The sequence below is a fragment of the Drosophila takahashii genome, chromosome 2R, assembly GCF_030179915.1.
Source record: "Drosophila takahashii strain IR98-3 E-12201 chromosome 2R, DtakHiC1v2, whole genome shotgun sequence".
NCBI lineage: Eukaryota > Metazoa > Arthropoda > Insecta > Diptera > Drosophilidae > Drosophila > Drosophila takahashii.
This window is the reverse complement of record NC_091679.1, coordinates 16,018,319-16,038,756: the sequence shown is the minus strand read 5'-3', so window position 1 is coordinate 16,038,756 and position 20,438 is coordinate 16,018,319. Positions and strand designations below refer to the sequence as shown.

The following is a 20,438-nucleotide window of genomic DNA, read 5'->3' as shown; positions in this document are numbered from 1 at the left end:
AAACATATTTTGGACAAGTGGACAAGTGGACAAACTGACAAACAGAATTAAATTTTCATTTTGGGAAGAAGAAGAAAATCTTATTTTGACTATAACTTTTGAACGGAGAGTCGGATTTTGACAAATGACCCTTTATTCGACGGGTATTTTCAAAAGGAATACAACTAAAATATTGCGAGGGGGCATTTATCCCCACCGGCCCCAACAGCTCCAAATTTCGAAATTTTCACTTTTTCACTTTCACCGCTCTCTCTCCCAAGCCAATTGATTTTCTTAAAGTCTTGGTATGCAATCCTGTTAGTTTTCGCAATACCTTTCGATAGGTGTATTATTCATTATGATCGGACCATCACAGTAGATTTTCATTTCTTCGTGTATATATAGTAGTCGCCTTCGCACACTCTCCTGGTGCGCTTCGTCACTACATGGACTGCCGTCCATAGTGATAAAACTCAATCTTGATTTATGGCGATTTTGTGGGTAAAACAAATTTGAAAAATAAATATAGTTATACATTATGCACGGTTGGCTTTTTTTTGAAAGATTTTTAGTAAGTTATATAAAACTCGGTTAGCATGTTTTTTTTAATTATTTAATTTTTTTTTTAATGTCAAGGGAATAACTGTTATACATAAAAATCAACAAATAACAGTTGTTTTTGACTATTATTATAAAAATCAAATAAATAAAAATCATTCAGATTTGTAAACTACAATTGCTAACAAAAATAATGGTGTATTTAAAAAAATTTTGGACTCTTCTAAGTGCATGATTTTTTTGGTAAGAAAAATTTACAATAACAGTTATTTTCGGTCCCTGATATATACATGTGTATATTAGGGTAGGTCGATTTGGAAGTCAACAAATCGTATTCTATGGACAATTCTAAGCAATATTGTTAAAGAAACTATACCTTGAAAACCACGTTTGACCCTCCGCATTTGCAAGGGAATAATACTGTTTTTTTGATGAAAAATATCTCAGTAGCCTTGACTTTAGAACATTTGTATGGACGTGATAAGAGATATAAATCGTTTGGGCTCATCTCTGAGACATGTTTCCCAAGAAACTATATGTCTAAAACCACGTTTGACCCTCCGCATTTGCAAAAGAAAACAGTAGAGAACGCTATAGTCGGGTTGGTGTCCCGACTTGCGCTGCGTAGGAAGCCCAAGAATATGTGTGGGAAATCTCAGCCATCTGGCTTTTGCAGTTTCCGAGATCTCAGCGTTCATACAGGGAGACAGACGGACAGACAGACAGACGGATATGGCTAAATCGACTCGGCTAGTGACCCTGATCCAGAATATATACATTATGGGGTCGGAAGCCCTTCCTTCTACTCTACGAGTAACGGGTATTACAACTGGTGTTTCCCTTTATTTTAGCCGTTACTAGTATACAAAATAACAGCATTGAAAAAAATGCTTTAAAGAGAACAAAACATTTTTAACAAAGGGGAGAATTTAAAATTGACAAATATTTCACGGCTACTTTGATATTTATACCCGTTACTCGTAGAGTAAAAGGGTATATTGTATTCGTGCAAGAGTATGTAACAGGGAGAAGGAAGCGTTTCCGACCCTATAAAGTATATATATTCTTGATCAGGTTCACTTGCCGAGTCGATATAGCCATGTCCGTCTGTCCGTCCGTGACGCTTGGCTGAAACAAACTTGCGCTGCGTTGAAAGCCCAAGAATATGGGTGGGTAATCCCAACTTTCTAACTTTTGTAGTTTCCGAGATCTTAGTGTTCATACAGAAAGACGGACAGACAGACGGACAGACACACGGACAGACAGACGTACAGACAGACGGACAGACAGACGGACATGGCTAGATCGACTCGGCTAGTGATCCTGATCAAGAATATATAGACCTTATAGGGTCGGAAATGCTAAAAAGCAAGCGTGAGGAAGCTATGGAAAGATGTCAAGATAGTGGCGAAAAAAAGCAGCAAAAAAAGGCGGCAGTTGGAAAAAAAGATGTAAAAACTAAGAGGAAAAACAACAGCAGAATTTGATTTATGTATTTCAATTGAAGTGTATTCTAATATTGGAATAAAACCAAGTCGAGGAAAACACCTCGCCTCTCTCTCGCTCTCAGAGAACTGAGGTATTCTATATAAGCTTCGGCTGCCGAATTAACTTCCTTTCTTTATCTCAGTAAAACAATATAGAATACATAACTTAATTTTTTCATTTGTTCTTTTTTGTAGGATGGAAAAATATCTAATCAAGAGTTCAAAGATGCAGTAAAAAAAACATGTGTTGGCAAAAAATATGAGGAGTTTCCACAGGTAAGAATAAATCTTTTAACGTCTACACTTTGTAACATCAAAAATTTTCCTCGACGGATGCGATACACAAAAGGTTCCCCTATGCAAGGGTTCTTAAGAAAAGTAAAGTAGGGGAGTGTAGGGTAATTTGACGAGTAGGGTAATGACGAACTCGTCGAATCTCACATATGACGTCACGATAAAAATTCCAAATAAATGTAGTCGTCTCCTCTCATCGTGTCGACAATGTTTTTACAGTAATATTATTAAGAAGTCCCGTAATTTGTTTGTGTGGTAATTTTTTCTAAAAAGGTGGTGCACAAACTAGCAAACCTATTCAATTTATTTGTGTTTCAGCAGTGCCAGAGCGAAGATGAGTGAAAAATAAAATCAGATAAATATATGGTCGTACAAATGAGATCTTAATCAACAGTTTTTGGTACTTGGCGTTTTTTTTGTTTGCGCCGTTTGAGAGTGACACCGTTTTTGCTTTAAGTGTACCTTGTAGGGTATCGTGACGAACCTTTTATATTGTATGGTGACAAATGTTTTTTATTCACAAATTTTAATTGGTATTGTTTATTTTGTGTAAAAAACTCTAATATTACCTGATAACATTAAATGCTGCAGTTTTATTGTAGTTTTGTATTGATTTTAGTCGTGCCGTCAGTTGGATAGGATGTCTCACGCCAAAAGCTGTGGGATCTAACTCCTATGGATTTTCGAATCGTACTTTTACAAAAATATGCTCAGTAGATGTGAGCAACTTTCTGCTTTTACACTTTTAAAAATATTTATTTTTGGTAAAGTTACATTAAACAAGAAAGGAAGCTAGCTTCGGCCAGCCGAAGCTTATATACCCTTGCAGATAATTAATAATAATCGCAAAAATTTTAATTTTCCTATTTCTTCTCATTAATTTTTCGTTCGTTTCAATGGCAGCTATATGATATAGTAGTTCGATTTTGATAAAATTATAATCGAAATTCGAAAATATTTGAAAAGAGTTATATCCTAGAGTAGAAGAGAATACAATAAAAACCAACGAAGCAACAAGAAAGGAAGCTAGCTTCGGCCAGCCGAAGCTTATATACCCTTGCAGATCATTCCTATTAATTAACAAATCGCAAAAATGTTCAATTTTCTAATATTTCTCATTAATTTTCCGATCGTTCCTATGGCAGCTATATGATATAGTCGTCCGATTTTGATCAAATTAAAATTGAAATTCGAAAATATTTAAAAAGAGTCATATCCTAGAGTAGAAGATAATACAATAAAAACCAAAGAAGCTAGAATTTATTTCCTATTACTTTTCCATTAATTTTCCGATCGTTCCTATGGCAGCTATATGATATAGTCGTCCGATTTTGATTAAATTAAAATTGAAATTCGGAAATATTTAAAAAGTGTCATATCCTAGAGTAGAAGATAATACAATAAAATCCAAAGAAGCTAGAATTTATTTCCTATTACTTTTCCATTAATTTTCCGATCGTTCCTATGGCAGCTATATGATATAGTAGTCCGATTTTTTAAATAATTAATTCGAAATTCAGATATATTTAAAAAATAACATCCCCAAAAGTAGAAGGTAATATTTCAAAAAACACCGAAGCTAGAATTTTTTAAAGTTTTTTTTTTCCGATTGTTCCTATGGGAGCTATAAGATATAGTTGTCCGATCCGGTCGGCTCCGACATATATACTACCTGCAATAGAAAGAAGACTTTTGGGAAAGTTTCATCCTGATAGCTCAAAAACTGAGAGACTAGTTTGCGTAGAAACAGACAGACGGACAGACAGACGGACGGACAGACGGACGGACAGACGGACAGACGGACAGACGGACAGACGGACAGACGGACATGGCTAGATCGACTCGTCTTGTGATGCTGATCAAGAATATATATACTTTATGGGGTCGGAAACGTCTCCTTCACTGCGTTGCAAACTTCTGACTGAAATCATAATACCCTCTGCAAGGGTATAATAATTAAATTCCTATTATATTCCCATTAATTTTCCGATCGTTCCTATGGCAGCTATATGATATAGTCTTTTGATTTTGAAAAAATTTTATTCGAAATTCAGAATTAGATAAAAAATGAAATTTCCAAAAGTAGGAAGTTATAGGTTCAAAAACACCCAAGATATAATTTTTTTTACATTTTTTTTCCCAATTGTTCCTATGAGAGCTATATGATATAGTTGTCCGATCCGGCTCGTTTCGACTTATATACTACCTGCAATAGAAAGAAGACTTTTGGGAAAGTTTTATCCCGATAGCTTGAAAACTGAGACACTAGTTTGCGTAGAAACGGACGGACCATCATCTGCAACGATAGCCGACTCTATCTAGTCATGCCAGTTTTAAATCTATCGCGATAAAACTTTTCCAAAGATATTCTTTCAATAGCAGGTAGGTTATATGTCGGAACGAGCCGGATCGGATCACTATATTTTATGGTCCGAAAATATGAAAAACATTGTAACTTTGTTGGAAGTAGGCGTTATTTGAACTGCAACGGTATGTAAACTTCGGCTTGCCGAAGCTAACTTCCTTTATTGTTATTTTTCAATGGTAATGTGGTAATAATTTATAATTACTAATATACAAAGTGTATTTTAAACAAGAGAGAACGCTTTAGTCAGGTTAGTGTCCCGACTATCTAATTTCCGTAACTCAGCTAGAGGGAGTGCGAGGGAGATGGATATATAACATTTTTTTGATTGCGCATAACTTTTTAATGAATGGTCCGATTTAAAAAATGTCTTCTACATTTCGATAGGTGTAAATATACACAACAAAATTCATTTATACTTCTCGGAAATCTTTAAAGGTGTGGGCGCCAGACACATTTTAAAATCGTTAGTGGGCGATTGTGGGCGTTAGAGGGGGCGCACAGTGGAAGATTTTGCCAATCTAGGGGGACTTAAATCAGTAGGAGTCGTATTTCTTAAGATATTGTCTTTAAATTTCAAGTGAATATTCTAGTAAGCCTAAAGATTATGTTAAACATAAAAAAATGGGCGTGGCACTTTTGGGGTCGTAAAAATCTGAAAGAAACTGTTTTTAAGATAATTTAAGATAAGAGCACCAATAAAAATATTAGAAAAATTTTTCGAAATTTTTAACTATTTTCGTTTTTTTTATTATAAGTTTTGCCAACTTAATAAATTTGGTTTTTAATTTTTGGAGACAATTTTTTTTTTTGAAAATGTTGGATTTTGATTATATGCTAATGTTTTTAGCTGTAACTTCGATGTTATAAGCTACACAGCTGCAAATAAAGTTTTATATTTAAGATAAGAAATAACAACACCAACAAAATTTTGGTTTATATTTTTAAGATTTTTTTTTTAATGGTAACAATTCAAACTTCAAAATTTTACTAGCTAGTCCGATTCCGAATTCGAGTCACAGCTGTCGTCAGTGTATCCATCTTTTGATAAAAGTTGGGACACATCTCCTGGAAGCTCTAAGTGTACAGTTTTTGGTGATGCCCGCAAACTTCCTATAAATGGTTCGGATGATATCAGTAACCTGTGCATGAGATCAGTATTTGTGTGTACGAGCTCATAACACGAATACACGAATACAATTTTTTACTGTCTATCATAAGGGCAAGTGCTTGATCTGATGAAAGTCGTTTTGAAGTAATTAAATAATTAAGGTTCCTTAATTATAGTCCCCGGGAGCCTTTGATAATTCATTAATTAATTTAGCTGAATCCCGTTTTCCTTCCGCCCGCAAATTCTGTTCTGCGGCTGATAGCAATTGATCCTCATCTATCGTTGACTACAATTCTTGGCTTTTCCTTTTATGTGTTTTGGGACAAGACTCAGAAAAGGCTTTTTGTGCCCTCCCTCTTGTACTTAAGGTGGAAGCAATGACATCAATGCGATAACACCAGTTTACAAAAAAAAATCGATGAAATATACTATGAATGAAACCAACCTGATTAAGAAAATGGCACTTAAAATATTTTTTATGGATAAAATTTTTTTTAAAGTGTAAAAAACGTTTTTGACACTTTCTTAATTTTTAACTTGAGTTGTGGTTAACCGATTTCAATAGAATAGAATGTCCTCCAACTTTCTTATAGACTGCATTGAGTTCCATTCATTAGTTTAGAAGCTACATTTCGTCAAAGCCATTATAATGAAGCCAACTTGCATTATAAGCAAGACACCTGGCTTTATCTCTCCTAGATTTCTCAAATCTGTTTTGAAACTCGAAAGACAGTTTACTCATGTGTAGTTTCAATTTGGAGTGGTCAATGTCATAGCCAAACAGCATCACAGCGTGCTTTACAAGAGCGTCTCGCTGAGCGGTTTTTATGTTTTTCGACCAAACCATTCAATATGACGTAAAGCCAACTTGCATTATGACAAAATACCTGGCTTTACCTCTCCTAGATTTCTGAAATCTTTTTTAAACTCGAAAGACAGTTTACTCAAACACCATCACTGCGTGCTTTACAAGAGCGTCCAGCTGAGCGGTTTTTATGTTTTTCGACCAAACCTCGCAAAATGCAGCACGGCTTATTTTACTTATTTCTAAATAGAAGGTCTTTGGGCAAAATATGGGCAAGATTTTATTTTAGATTCTGAATCAGAATGAATGCCTGTAAATTCTGGTTGGATAGAATACGATAGAATAATATAATTTTTTTTTTCACCAAAAAACAGAAACATGAAAAATACACTTACTTTATGGCACTTTTTTCAAAAAAAAGAAATTAAAAATTTTTTTGTTCAAAAAAATGTTGTTGTTTTATGAAAGTGGATTAAAAATTGAGAAAGACTGACGGACAGACCGACGGACAGACCGACGGACAGACCGACGGACAGGCGGACATGGCTATATCGACTCGGCTAGTCGGCTGATCAAGGATATATATACTTTATAGGGTCGGAAACGCTTCCTACTCCCTGTTACATACTTTTGCACGAATACAATATACCCTTTTACTCTACGAGTAACGGGTATAAAAACACAAAGTCGTCAGATGTTCGTCAGACGGACATGGATAGATAGACTCGTCTTGTGATGCTGATCAAGAACATATGTATGTGGGGTTGTTTTTCCTATTTAAATAAGAAGTCACACTATTCGTTGGTATATTATAATAAGCTGATAGTTTTTATACCCTTGCAGAGGATATTACAATTTAAGTCAAAAGTTTGCAACGCAGTGAAGGAGACGTTTCTGACAACATAAACTACATTTCTACATTTCGATTTGTATTGATAAACACAATAAAACTGAATTTTTACTTCTTCGAAATCTTTAAAAATGTGGGCGCCAGACACAATTAAAAATCGTTTGTATGCGTTAGAGGGAGCGTGGCGCTCGGCTGAAATAAACTTGCGCTGCGTAGAAAACCCAAAAATATGTGTTGGTAATCTTAACTTTCTAGCTTTTGTAGTTTCCGAGATCTCCCTGTTACATACTTTTGCACGAATACAATATGGGCAATTCTCTGCTGTCGCACGTGACGTTGGTATGCTTTGTAGGTGAATAAAACATCTTTCAGGACTTCTTTTCTTTTGGCACTAGGCTCAAAATCTTGATTAGCACCAAAATATGTGCTAGGGCTGACTTTGGTCCATTTTCGTTTTTAAGATATATAAAAAAACCCAAGACTTACGCAAAATAGAAGTGACTTTTTTGACTTCCTGCTTAACTTTTATAGTGTTCCTTGTTCTTTCTTCTTTAAAATGTATTGTGTTTGGTTACAAAATATTTAGTGGTTATTTTTTTATTGGCATTGAAGTGCCTGTCACACGCTACATGTCGCACGCGACAGTTTTTTCCATCATTTTCTTAGGTGGTTTTTCTGTAACCTTAACGTCAAAGAAACCGTTTAAGAGCCACTTTAAGAAATACCACAAAATGGCTTTTATGTCCGTGTAAGAGGTATTGTCCTGGAAAATTATCCAAGGATAGTCAAATTACTTAGCTTAGTTGAGGATCCATCTAACTAGAATCAAATATCAGTGCAAAATCATATAGAAATATGTTTTTATCAAGTTTCAAGCTTTTTGGCTTGGTTGACATCCCCAGAGAATTGCCCATTCTAGTTGATCTTTGAAAAGTTTCAGCTGCGTCTGTTTGCGATTTTAGCTGTGTAGTTTCATATGTGGTATTTGGGTGCATCCCTGGTAAGACCTTTCTTCAGGAAATCAATTACTGTGTTGTTATATTTTAAGAAATATAAGTTTTATTTTATTTTCTTAAATGTTTGGACTAAAAATCCTTAAAGCATTCGAGACGAAAAAGTATTGTTGCGCAGTATTTCTAGATGTCAAGCAAGCCTTCGCTCGAGTCTGGCACTGTGGCTTGCTCTATAACCTGACTGCCACCTTCCAATTTTGGCCAAAAATCTGTAGTTTTGTACTCATTTGCTAAAAAAAAACTTCAAAATCAAAAAATTAATTTATTTTAGGAAACAAGTAAGACATACGAGCTATATTTTATTTTTATACCCGTTACTCGTAGAGTAAAAGGGTATATATATTCTTGATCAGGGTCACTAGCCAAGTCGATCTAGCCATGTCCGTCTGTCCGTCTGTCCGTCTGTATGAACGCTGAGATCTCAGAAACTACAAAAGCTAGAAGGTTGAGATTTCCCACACATATTCTTTGGCTTCCTACGCAGCGCAAGTTTATTTCAGCCGAGCGCCACGCCCCCTCTAACGCCCAAAATCGCCCACTAACGATTTTAAAATGGGTCCTGCGACCACATCTTTAAAGACTTCCGAGAAGTATAAGTGTAATTTTGTTGTGTATATTTATACCTATCGAAATGTAGAAGACATTTTTCAAATCGGACCATTCATTAAAAAGTTATACGCATTCAAAATTGTTAATATATATCTATCTCCCTCGCACTCCCTTTAGCTGAGTGACGGGTATTAGATAGTCGGGACACCAACCCGACTATAGCGTTCTCTCTTGTTTATTTGTTGAAAATAATCACATCTAAAAGTTTTGTTGATTTCAAAATTTTTTTTTAATTTTCATCAACATTTGTTGAATTTATATACCCTTGCAGAGGGTATTATGATTTCAGTCAGAAGTTTGCAACGCAGTGAAGGAGACGTTTCCGACCCCATAAAGTATATATATTCTTGATCAGCATCACTAGACGAGTCGATCTAGCCATGTCCGTCTGTCCGTCCGTCTGTCCGTCCGTTTCTACGCAAACTAGTCTCTCAGTTTTGAAGCTATCGCGATGAAACTTTCCCAAAACTTTCTTCTTTTTACTGCAGGTAGTATATAAGTCGGAACCAACCGGATCGGATAACTATATCTTATAGCTCCCATAGGAAGGAAACGTTAAAAAAATTCTAGCTTCGGTGTTTTTTGAAATAAAACCTTCTACTCTTGGAAATATTATTTTTTAAATATTTTAGAATTTTGAATAAAATATTTTAAAAATCGGACGACTATATCATATAGCTGCCATAGGAACGATCGGAAAATTAATGGGAATGTTACACAGAAATAAATTTTTGGTTTTTATGGTATTCTCTTCTACTTTAGAACATGACTCTTTTTAAATATTTCCGAATTTCAATTTTCATTTTATCAAAATCGGACGACTATATCATATAGCTGCCATAGGAACGATCGAAAAATTAATGGGAAATTAATTGGAAACAAATTATAGCTCCGTTGGTTTTTATTGTATACTCTTATACTGTAGGATATGATTTTTTTTAATATTTCAGAGTTTTGAATTAAACTTAACAAAAATCGGACGACTATATTATACAGCTGCAATAGGGAAGGATAGAAAAAATAATATTAAAATAATACGAAATTTAAAATTTTTGTGATTTGTATGTTAATAGGAACGATCTGCAAGGGTATATAAGCTTCGGCTGGCCGAAGCTAGCTTTCTTTCTTGTTTACTTTAAAACAAGAGAGAACGCTATAGTCGAGTTCCTCGACTATTAAATACCCGTTACTCAGCTAAACAACTTTAATATAAATATGCCTTCTTGTATGTTTTTCGCGCTCCCCATTTCAAATAATTTACATTTTGCATTCACATATTCCAAATTAGAGTGACTATCTTTTTTTAGCACCAGCAGGAGTGTTGAGCACGCGGCGAAGCGCCATCTATGGCACGGAATTGGTACTATTTATACACAAAACTGTGGGCGGCACGGCTTTTTGCGGTTTGTAGGCGTTAGAGGGGGCGTGGCACCTTAATAAAATAAACTTGCGCTGCGTAGGAAGCCCAAGAATATGTGTAGGAAACCTTCTATCTTTTGTAGTTTTCGAGATCTCAGCGTTCATCCAGACAGACAGACAGACGGACAGACGGACATGGCTAGATCGACTCGGCTAGTGATCCTGATCAAGAATATATATACTTTATATGGTCGAAAACGCCTCCTTCTAGCTGTTACATAATTTTGCACGAATACAATATACCCTTTTACTCTACGAGTAACGGGTATAAATACGATAAAATAAAACTACTTGCCCAAATTCTTTGAAACTTTGGCATAAATTACACTACGCAGCATCAAAAATTTACCTCAATGGCTGCTATATTTTTGGATTCGTTACGAATTCCCAAGTTAGACTGCGTTTTCCAAAAAGTTCCCCGACGCAAGGATTCTTAGCAAAAGGACCTCAAAGTTCGAAAAATGCTGAAATTGGCCAACTTTGCGGAGCTCTCAGAGGCAAATGGATGCATGGTTTGATTACACTCTCCAATAAATATTTCTTATGCATATCGAAAAAAAATTAGGTGCAAGGATCCAACGTGCGGCTTCCCTTTTCTGACCAACTTGAAATGCATACCCAATAGGTTAACTCGGAGTTATCGAAATTATTTGTAGGGCGCTTGTCGTTAACATTTTCCATTTTTAAATTTCCCACTTCAATTTAAAATTCCCGCCAGTTTTTGAAGTTGCCGCCAGGAATTAAAATGGCAGAGCTAAATTCAAATAATTTCTGCCTTTACAACACTGAAAAGACGTGTTCGATAAATCCTTTTTGAGCAACTCTGGTCCCACACTTTTTCGATAAACAGGCCTGGCTGCCTGATGCATATCGATTATTCGGTCTTTCCGTTTTGAACCTTGGCCGTGTGAAGATCGTTCTCTCCTGAGCGTATTTTATTTAAACCCAGAGATCTACCCAAACCAAATCGTGGAAAATATCAGACATCCTCAGCCTTTTATAAGGTTTTCTTTTACCAATGGGTTCCTGTTGATTAAAGGAAGTAAGTTTTACTATTATTTCGTGGAAAACCCCCACTTATAAAGTAATGCGGTTTATAGGAAAATTCTTGGAAGTCGAGTTTACTCCTTCACGTGGCTGACGGCCCGAGGAAGTTTTCCTCCCAGATTTTCATCTGCATCTTGGAAAATTGAAGTCGAGTTTACTCCTTCACGTGGCTTACGGCCCAGGAAAATTTTCCTCCCAGATTTTCATCTGCATCGTGGAAAATTGAAGTCGAGTTTACTCCTTCTACCACCAACGCCACAGGATTGTCAAGATTTTCATCAGCTCTCCACATTCATCATAGAGCATCAAGAAAGTGAACAAATCTAATCAAGAAAACTGTGAAAATTTCAACCAGCGTTGCCACCTAGCGTCCACGCGGAAAATTCTTGTGAATTCTGGTCCAAACAATTCCGTACAAATTCATGCACGTCAGTGCCAACAACATAGTGCACCCTGTGTCTCACATACCTACATAGTGCAGCCCTCTGCTGAAAGCGCGCAAGTGGGCAGGCCCAAGCCTGCAACACCCGTTTTGTGATCCAGTCTAGTACACCAATACAATTTAAATTCTAATCAGTTACATTTTTATCAACTAAATTCCTATTCGTAATTTAACTTACATTTCTTTATCGCTAAATTAATTAAACCATAAATATCAAATAAGCAGTTAACGTAAATTACCTTAAATCCTAGTGTAATCAAAGAATTCGTTATGCAGTAAGCAAATCTCGTCATGAGAGCAAGTGATTAAGCCCCTGAAAGTGTTTTTTTCTGATTTATCTTTACATACAGTCAATTGAAATGCAGTTTTCAAATTTATAAACAAAATTACAGCCAATAATGCAACATATTGAAAGCGCTTTCAACGTTGGATATTATGGGTAAGTGATCGGCTCCGGTCGTAATGCTACATTTTTGATTGACTGTATACAATAATATCCCAATGATTTTGATATTTTAAAACAAATCCCCCCATGACTAAAATACTTGTTCAGTGAACTCAATTACATTTAATATTTTCGAAATCAATTTAAATTAAATTTTCTTGCTTTGATTTAAATATACTAATTTAATATGAGCTTAGCATAAACTTTATATGAACCCTAACTTTGTAACTTTAATGATCACCTTTGTTAGAATTACTTTTCTTGTATTAAACCTATTATAAACATGAATTGCTAAATTTTTTCTAATGGAAGCTTGCAGCGATGATAATGATTAGGAGTTAGGCGTGTGTCGAAGGGATCACCAACCTGTGTCAGGTTATGCGGCTGTGGTGATCATGGTAGGGTGGGCAATGTCAGCGGCAAATAACATCTTCGCTGCTGACACCGACACACACACATCAGCTGCTGCCATTCCATCTAGGCAGCACCCTTCTTTTCAGGTATTCCCTCCCTCTTTACCCCAATCTTAGTTCTGTCCCCCTACAATTAACCTCAAAGTCAGTTCGCACGCGAATTTAAATAGGATGTTTTATATACATATGCGAGCAAGTAGCACTGTGGATCAAATCGGAAACTCACTCCCTTTACCGACGAAACAAGAGCCGGAACCAGCGCGTGCACCACTTGAAGCTACACCCACCATCTTTCGTTGCTGTTAGAATCATTCGTGATATGCTACAGTATTATATTATATATAATAATCTTATTTTGGCGCCCAACGTATGGGGCTAAACCGGCATAGCCCGATTACAAATATTTTGTAAAGGTAGTCACTTCCATCTGACTAGGTTTCTATTTCTGACTTTGAAGTTTTTATTGTTTTTCATTTTCCCTTTTTTTAGTTTAGCTGTTTAGTTCCGTGGATACAATAATTTATTTATTGCCTAGACTAGCAGTTGAACATAATTTTTTTGTTGGTGTATCTGGATGTGTTATAATTAATTTTATGACTCCGAAATCTAGCTTAAAAATCATCGTGTGCAGGCAAATTGTGATTAGGAAGCGTTGTTTATTGGTTTTTACGTGGATTTAATTGCTACGGCCATCCCGTCTACTGACACTTATTTAGCTTGCATACCCTACAGGTTTATTTTATTGTGATCGTGAGTGGCAGAAAGTTGAATTGTTGCCGTTTGCCTTTTTGGCTTTGGCTGTGCTTCGTGTCCATTAAAGTAAATTTTTTTTTCCTTTTCGTTTGAGGATTTTAATATTTTCATTGACGTTGCGATCGTGAGTTTCAGGAAGATGTTGTCTTTTGCCTTCTTCGACTGAACTTCGTGTCCGCGTATGATTGCTTAATTTACTCAACTATCTATACTTTGAAGGCGACATTCGAAGAGTTGATACTGGATACAGGATTGTGGACAAGTGCTACACCTGCCGATCAACAAACTTCGTTCGTTCAAATTCCCTTTACTCTTTCTATTATTCAACAACTATACTATGAATAAGATCGTCGAAAATTGAACCTGGATGTAGGCTGTGGACAATTTCTACGCCTTCCGATCAACGGATTATGATCGAATTCCCTAACCTTTTCTTTTCTACTTTTCAAATCCCTTGTAATACCTGGCTGATGTTTGACTCTAAACTATTTGAATTGCTTGCATGGCTTCCAAACTTTTATGATTGATTACCTTTTTTATATCCACATTTTCATTCAATTTCTTCCATTTATAATATTTAATACTTTTTTTTTTTTTGAATAGGCTTAAATAATTTTTCTATAATTACATTTAGAATTTCGGTGTTGAAATGCCAGTACCGCGCACTGACGATCTTCATTGTCACTGTTGTTCTGATATTATTCAGTCGGAGTCTGAACTTTATTTAACAAATTGTGGACACAGTTTCCATCAAAAGTGTCTAAACAAACCAGGAAGGACCTTGTGCCCTGTGTGCAAAGAGTCCTTGACTCTTTTGACTGGTATTCCATCCGATAGTTCTGGTGCATCTACTTCAAAAGGAGTAGGTAAAACCCCCGTTCCCCCCATATCGGTTTTGACCCGATCACAAACCAAGCGACTGGAGGATACAAGTCTAAACATGGTAAATCCTGGGGATAACACAGCTCCACTGCCACAGCCAGAGCAGCTAAGCATGGCTGACTCCATTAAGAAGGCTATAGCGGAAGCAATGGCTGCAGCCATGTCAGAGCAGTCAGTCATTTTAGCTAGGTCTATGAAAGATCAAACTGATAAGCTAACACAGGCTATCACAACAGGGCTTAACATCAATTCGAACAGTCCACAACATTCTGTACAGTTGCAGAATAATTTTGATAATTCAGGACTACCACTTGACAATAATTCCGTAGGTCGGCAGTCTGGTAGTTCCGAAAATGGTCAGAGATCGCAAATCATGTTGTCAGAACTAAGACCGGACAAGATATCACAAACAATAGCCAACTGGAAACTAAAGTTTTCTGGAAAGGGTTCATTGTCTATAGACGATTTCCTGTACCGTGTTGAGGCTGTTGCATTGCAAACCTTGAATGGTGACTTAGACTTACTAGCTGGCTTTGCTAGTAATTTATTTGAGGGAACAGCAAGCGAGTGGTATTGGCGTTACCACAAGAAGGTACGTTGCGTTAAGTGGCAACCCCTATGCATGGCTCTTAAGGCTCAGTTTAAAGATTCGAGGACTGATCGGGATATACGATCAGAAATTGAGCAACGCAAACAGCGTTCTAGTGAGTCCTTCGATGACTTTTATGGTGTCATCGCCGCATTAGCGGATAAACTAACAGAACCATTGTCTGATACAGCCTTGGTCGAAATTCTCAGAACTAACCTTCTTCCAGACATACAGCATGAAATTCTATACGAGTCAACAAGTACAGTTGTTCAATTAAGAGCACTGGTTCTCAAGCGTGAAATCTTTATGAAAACTCTTCCTAAGTCCCAACCTTACTTTTCTCGCCCTGCTCCTCGAAAAGTAGTTTGCGCGGTCGATCCTCAGATTGAAGAAGACGATTATGACAATGAGGAGTTCGAGGACGAGTTTGAAGTGTCAGCTTTAGATTTCCCTTGTTGGAATTGCGGAGTTAAAGGACATCGCTACCAAGAGTGTATTGCAGAAAGAAAAGTCTTTTGTTATGGGTGTGGAAAAGCCAACACTTACAAGCCAAGTTGCAGTACTTGCCTGGCGAAGCCTGCAAAAAACTACTTGGCTCGTGTACAGCCGAAAAGTACACGCCGACCGAGGTCGTCTCAAGAAGACACCTCCAACTAGGATCCACCCCTGATATCCCAAACAACTATAAACCAGACTTGACTTACACACCGGATTTACCAATTAAAAAACACTATGAGACCCCGAAACTAACACTATTTCGTTCTCAAATTCGTCGAAAATCGTTTCGGAAACAGATCAGAGAAGAAAAGAAAGCCCTTCTATCAGCCATAGTAGGTAAATTAGGAGATTATAGGCCATATGCTAAAGTATCAGTATTGGGAAAGGACGTTATTGGTTTGCTAGATACTGGTGCTTCAGTCAGCTGTGCAGGCGGATCTTTTGCTTCCGAGATTCTGAAAATGGACCAGCCCATTAAACCAATAGTATCCTCGGTCAGAACAGCAGATGGTCAATCTCAACAGATAGTGGGAAGGATAAAAACCAATGTTTGTTATCAGGGAAACGCAAAACCAGTCTCTTTGTATATTGTTCCTTCGCTTTCCGGAGACTTATACTTAGGCATCGATTTCTGGACAAAATTTAATCTTCTACCAACTAATCTGACACCTCAAGAATTCTCTATTGCTGAGATTGAAAACTCTCAGATGAGACCTTTGTCCTTGTCACAGCAGCAACTGTTGACAAATGTCATCCAACTGTTTCCATCTTTTGCGAAAATGGGTCTAGGTAGGACTGCATTAATCTCACATTCCATCGATGTTGCTAACGCCAAACCAATAAAGCAGCGTCACTATGCTGTATCGCCAGCAACTGAGAAGTTAATGTATGATGAACTAGACAGAATGTTAGGTCTTGGCGTAATAGAGGAATCGAATAGCCCATGGTCCTCTCCAGTTGTTCTGGTCAAAAAGCCAGGAAAAGTACGTCTCTGCATCGACAGCAGAAAAGTAAACGAGGTGACAGTTAAAGATGCCTATCCCATGCCTTTAATCGATGGCATATTAGGTAGGCTGCCGAAAGCAGAGTTCATCACGAGCTTGGATTTGAAGGATGCCTTTTGGCAAATCCCGTTGGATCCAAACTCGCGCGACAAGACAGCGTTTGCTGTTCCTGGTAGACCACTTTACCAGTTCACTGTTATGCCTTTTGGTTTAACCAATTCTCCTCTGACTATGTCAAGGTTAATGGACAAACTAATACCTGCTCAACTAAGGAATGAAATATTCATATACCTCGACGATTTGTTGATCGTTTCGGATACTTTCGAGCGTCATTTGGAGGTGTTGAGAATAGTAGCAATCGAGTTAACCAAAGCTAACTTGACAATAAACGTCGAAAAGAGCAAATTTTGTCGAAAAGAGGTGAAATATCTCGGACATATAATCGGTAATGGTACCATAGCAACAGATCCTGAGAAGATTTCAGCCATCAGTAGTTTTCCTGTGCCTCGTTCAGTCAAGCAAGTTCGTCGATTTCTTGGACTTACAGGGTGGTACCATAAGTTCATCCGAAACTATGCTGGATTAGCTGCTCCAATATCAGACACTCTGAAGCAAAAACGAAAGTTTGATTGGACCAACGAAGCTCAAACTGCTTTTGAAAACTTGAAACTGCAAATGAGCTCAGCACCAGTATTACACAGTCCCAATTTTAACATTCCCTTTTCCATCCATTGCGATGCGAGCAGCACTGGCGTAGGAGCTGTGCTGATGCAAACAAACTCTGAGGGCGATGAGGTTCCGATTTCATTCATGTCCCGTAAGCTTAATCAGTGCCAGAGGAAGTACACCGTAACTGAACAGGAATGCCTTGCTGCAGTTTTGGCTATAAAGAAGTTTAGGGCATACATTGAGGGACAGGAATTCACAATCATCACCGACCACGCTTCGCTCAAGTGGTTAATGAGTCAAACTGATCTGAGCTCCCGACTAGCCAGATGGTCCTTAAAGTTACAGGGATTCGATTTTAAGATTGTTCATCGAAAAGGCTCTCAGAACGTTGTTCCTGATGCTTTGTCGCGCACCCATGTAGAGGACCTTTCAGCCCTGTCAGTCGATGGCTTCGTGGATTTAGAATCCGATGCCTTTAAGTCCACTGAGTATACTGCCTTACGTAACAAAGTTCTTTCAAACACACACCAAACTCCTGATTTAAAGGTAGAAGGTGATCTCATTTTTCGTAGGGCAGAGCACTCAGCAGAGGAAAAGGTCGCTGATGAAAACTGCTGGAAGGTATGGTTACCGAAAGAGTTAACGGCCGTTGCTCTTAAGCTGGCTCATGAGGATCCTCTCGCATCTCACTGTGGCATTAACAAGGCTTTAGAAAAGCTTCGTCGATGGTATTTTTGGCCAAACATGGTAGCTGATGTTAAGGCGTATATTAACAGCTGTGAGGTTTGTAAGAGCAGCAAACACCCAAATCATACCCTTAGACCACCCATGGGAAAGACTGTGCCAGCAGATAGGTTCTTTCAAAAGCTATATGTCGACTTTTTAGGTCCATATCCGCGCAGTCGTTCGGGTCATGTTGGTATTTTTGTGGTTTTAGATCATCTGTCTAAGTTTCCTTTTCTTAAACCAGTCAAAAAGTTTACAGCCGAAGCTATAAACCCATTCGTAGAGGAGCTATTTCTTTGTTTTGGCGTACCAGAGACAATAGTCTCAGACAATGGCGTCCAGTTCAAATCGAAGACTTTCAACTCTCTTTTGGATAAGTACAACATCAGTCACAACTATACAGCCTTTTATGCACCCCAAGCTAACGCTTCTGAGAGGGTCAATCGCTCTGTAATCGCGGCCATAAAATCCTACATAGATCCCGATCAAAAGAACTGGGACTCAATGCTAAATCAGATTTGCTGTGCTCTCAGGTCTAGCGTCCACTCTGCTATTCAAACAAGTCCTTATCGTCTTGCCTTCGGCCAAAACATGATCACCAATGGTTCTTCTTACAAGCTCTTACGTACACTGGAAAGGTTGGAAGATCGCACTGTACAGTTCTCGAAAGACGATTCATTCGACCTCATACGAAGTCGAGCTAAGCAAGCAATGCAAGTACAGCATGATAGGAACGAACGTTCATACAATCTGCGCAGTCGAAAAGTCTCTTTTAAGAACGGCCAAGAAATCTATAGACGCAATTTCCAGCAAAGCAACTTCGCTAAAGGTTTTAGTGCAAAACTAGCTCCGGCTTTCATTAAAGCTCGAATACGCAGTAAGCTAGGCAACAGCTATTACAATATAGAGGACTTACAAGGTAGATTTGTTGGAAAGTTCCACGCGAAGGACTTAAAACAGTAAACATGTTGCTACTTCTTCTCCAAGCGCGGATCTCCCTTTGTTGATTTCATCCCCAAAGTGTGATTTTGGTGGGGGGGTATTTGTAGGGCGCTTGTCGTTAACATTTTCCATTTTTAAATTTCCCACTTCAATTTAAAATTCCCGCCAGTTTTTGAAGTTGCCGCCAGGAATTAAAATGGCAGAGCTAAATTCAAATAATTTCTGTCTTTACAACACTGAAAAGACGTGTTCGATAAATCCTTTTTGAGCAACTCTGGTCCCACACTTTTTCGATAAACAGGCCTGGCTGCCTGATGCATATCGATTATTCGGTCTTTCCGTTTTGAACCTTGGCCGTGTGAAGATCGTTCTCTCCTGAGCGTATTTTATTTAAACCCAGAGATCTACCCAAACCAAATCGTGGAAAATATCAGACATCCTCAGCCTTTTATAAGGTTTTCTTTTACCAATGGGTTCCTGTTGATTAAAGGAAGTAAGTTTTACTATTATTTCGTGGAAAACCCCCACTTATAAAGTAATGCGGTTTATAGGAAAATTCTTGGAAGTCGAGTTTACTCCTTCACGTGGCTGACGGCCCGGGGAAGTTTTCCTCCCAGATTTTCATCTGCATCTTGGAAAATTGAAGTCGAGTTTACTCCTTCACGTGGCTTACGGCCCAGGAAAATTTTCCTCCCAGATTTTCATCTGCATCGTGGAAAATTGAAGTCGAGTTTACTCCTTCTACCACCAACGCCACAGGATTGTCAAGATTTTCATCAGCTCTCCACATTCATCATAGAGCATCAAGAAAGTGAACAAATCTAATCAAGAAAACTGTGAAAATTTCAACCAGCGTTGCCACCTAGCGTCCACGCGGAAAATTCTTGTGAATTCTGGTCCAAACAATTCCGTACAAATTCATGCACGTCAGTGCCAACAACATAGTGCACCCTGTGTCTCACATACCTACATAGTGCAGCCCTCTGCTGAAAGCGCGCAAGTGGGCAGGCCCAAGCCTGCAACACCCGTTTTGTGATCCAGTCTAGTACACCAATACAATTTAAATTCTAATCAGTTACATTTTTATCAACTAAATTCCTATTCGTAATTTAACTTACATTTCTTTATCGCTAAATTAATTAAACCATAAATATCAAATAAGCAGTTAACGTAAATTACCTTAAATCCTAGTGTAATCAAAGAATTCGTTATGCAGTAAGCAAATCTCGTCATGAGAGCAAGTGATTAAGCCCCTGAAAGTGTTTTTTTTCTGATTTATCTTTACATACAGTCAATTGAAATGCAGTTTTCAAATTTATAAACAAAATTACAGCCAATAATGCAACATATTGAAAGCGCTTTCAACGTTGGATATTATGGGTAAGTGATCGGCTCCGGTCGTAATGCTACATTTTTGATTGACTGTATACAATAATATCCCAATGATTTTGATATTTTAAAACAAATCCCCCCATGACTAAAATACTTGTTCAGTGAACTCAATTACATTTAATATTTTCGAAATCAATTTAAATTAA

The 20,438-nt window shown here is 37.6% G+C and overlaps 1 protein-coding gene across 1 annotated transcript in view; it reads left to right on the top strand.

Moving 5' to 3' along the window:
- Positions 1 to 20,438, top strand: part of Scp1 (Sarcoplasmic calcium-binding protein 1) — a 117,093-nt gene that overhangs the window by 66,392 nt on the left and 30,263 nt on the right. Inside the window, exon 4 of the mRNA XM_070213097.1 lies at positions 2,220 to 2,300. Within this exon, the coding sequence (XP_070069198.1) occupies positions 2,220 to 2,300 (81 nt within the window). The remainder of the gene's footprint in view (positions 1 to 2,219; positions 2,301 to 20,438) is intronic.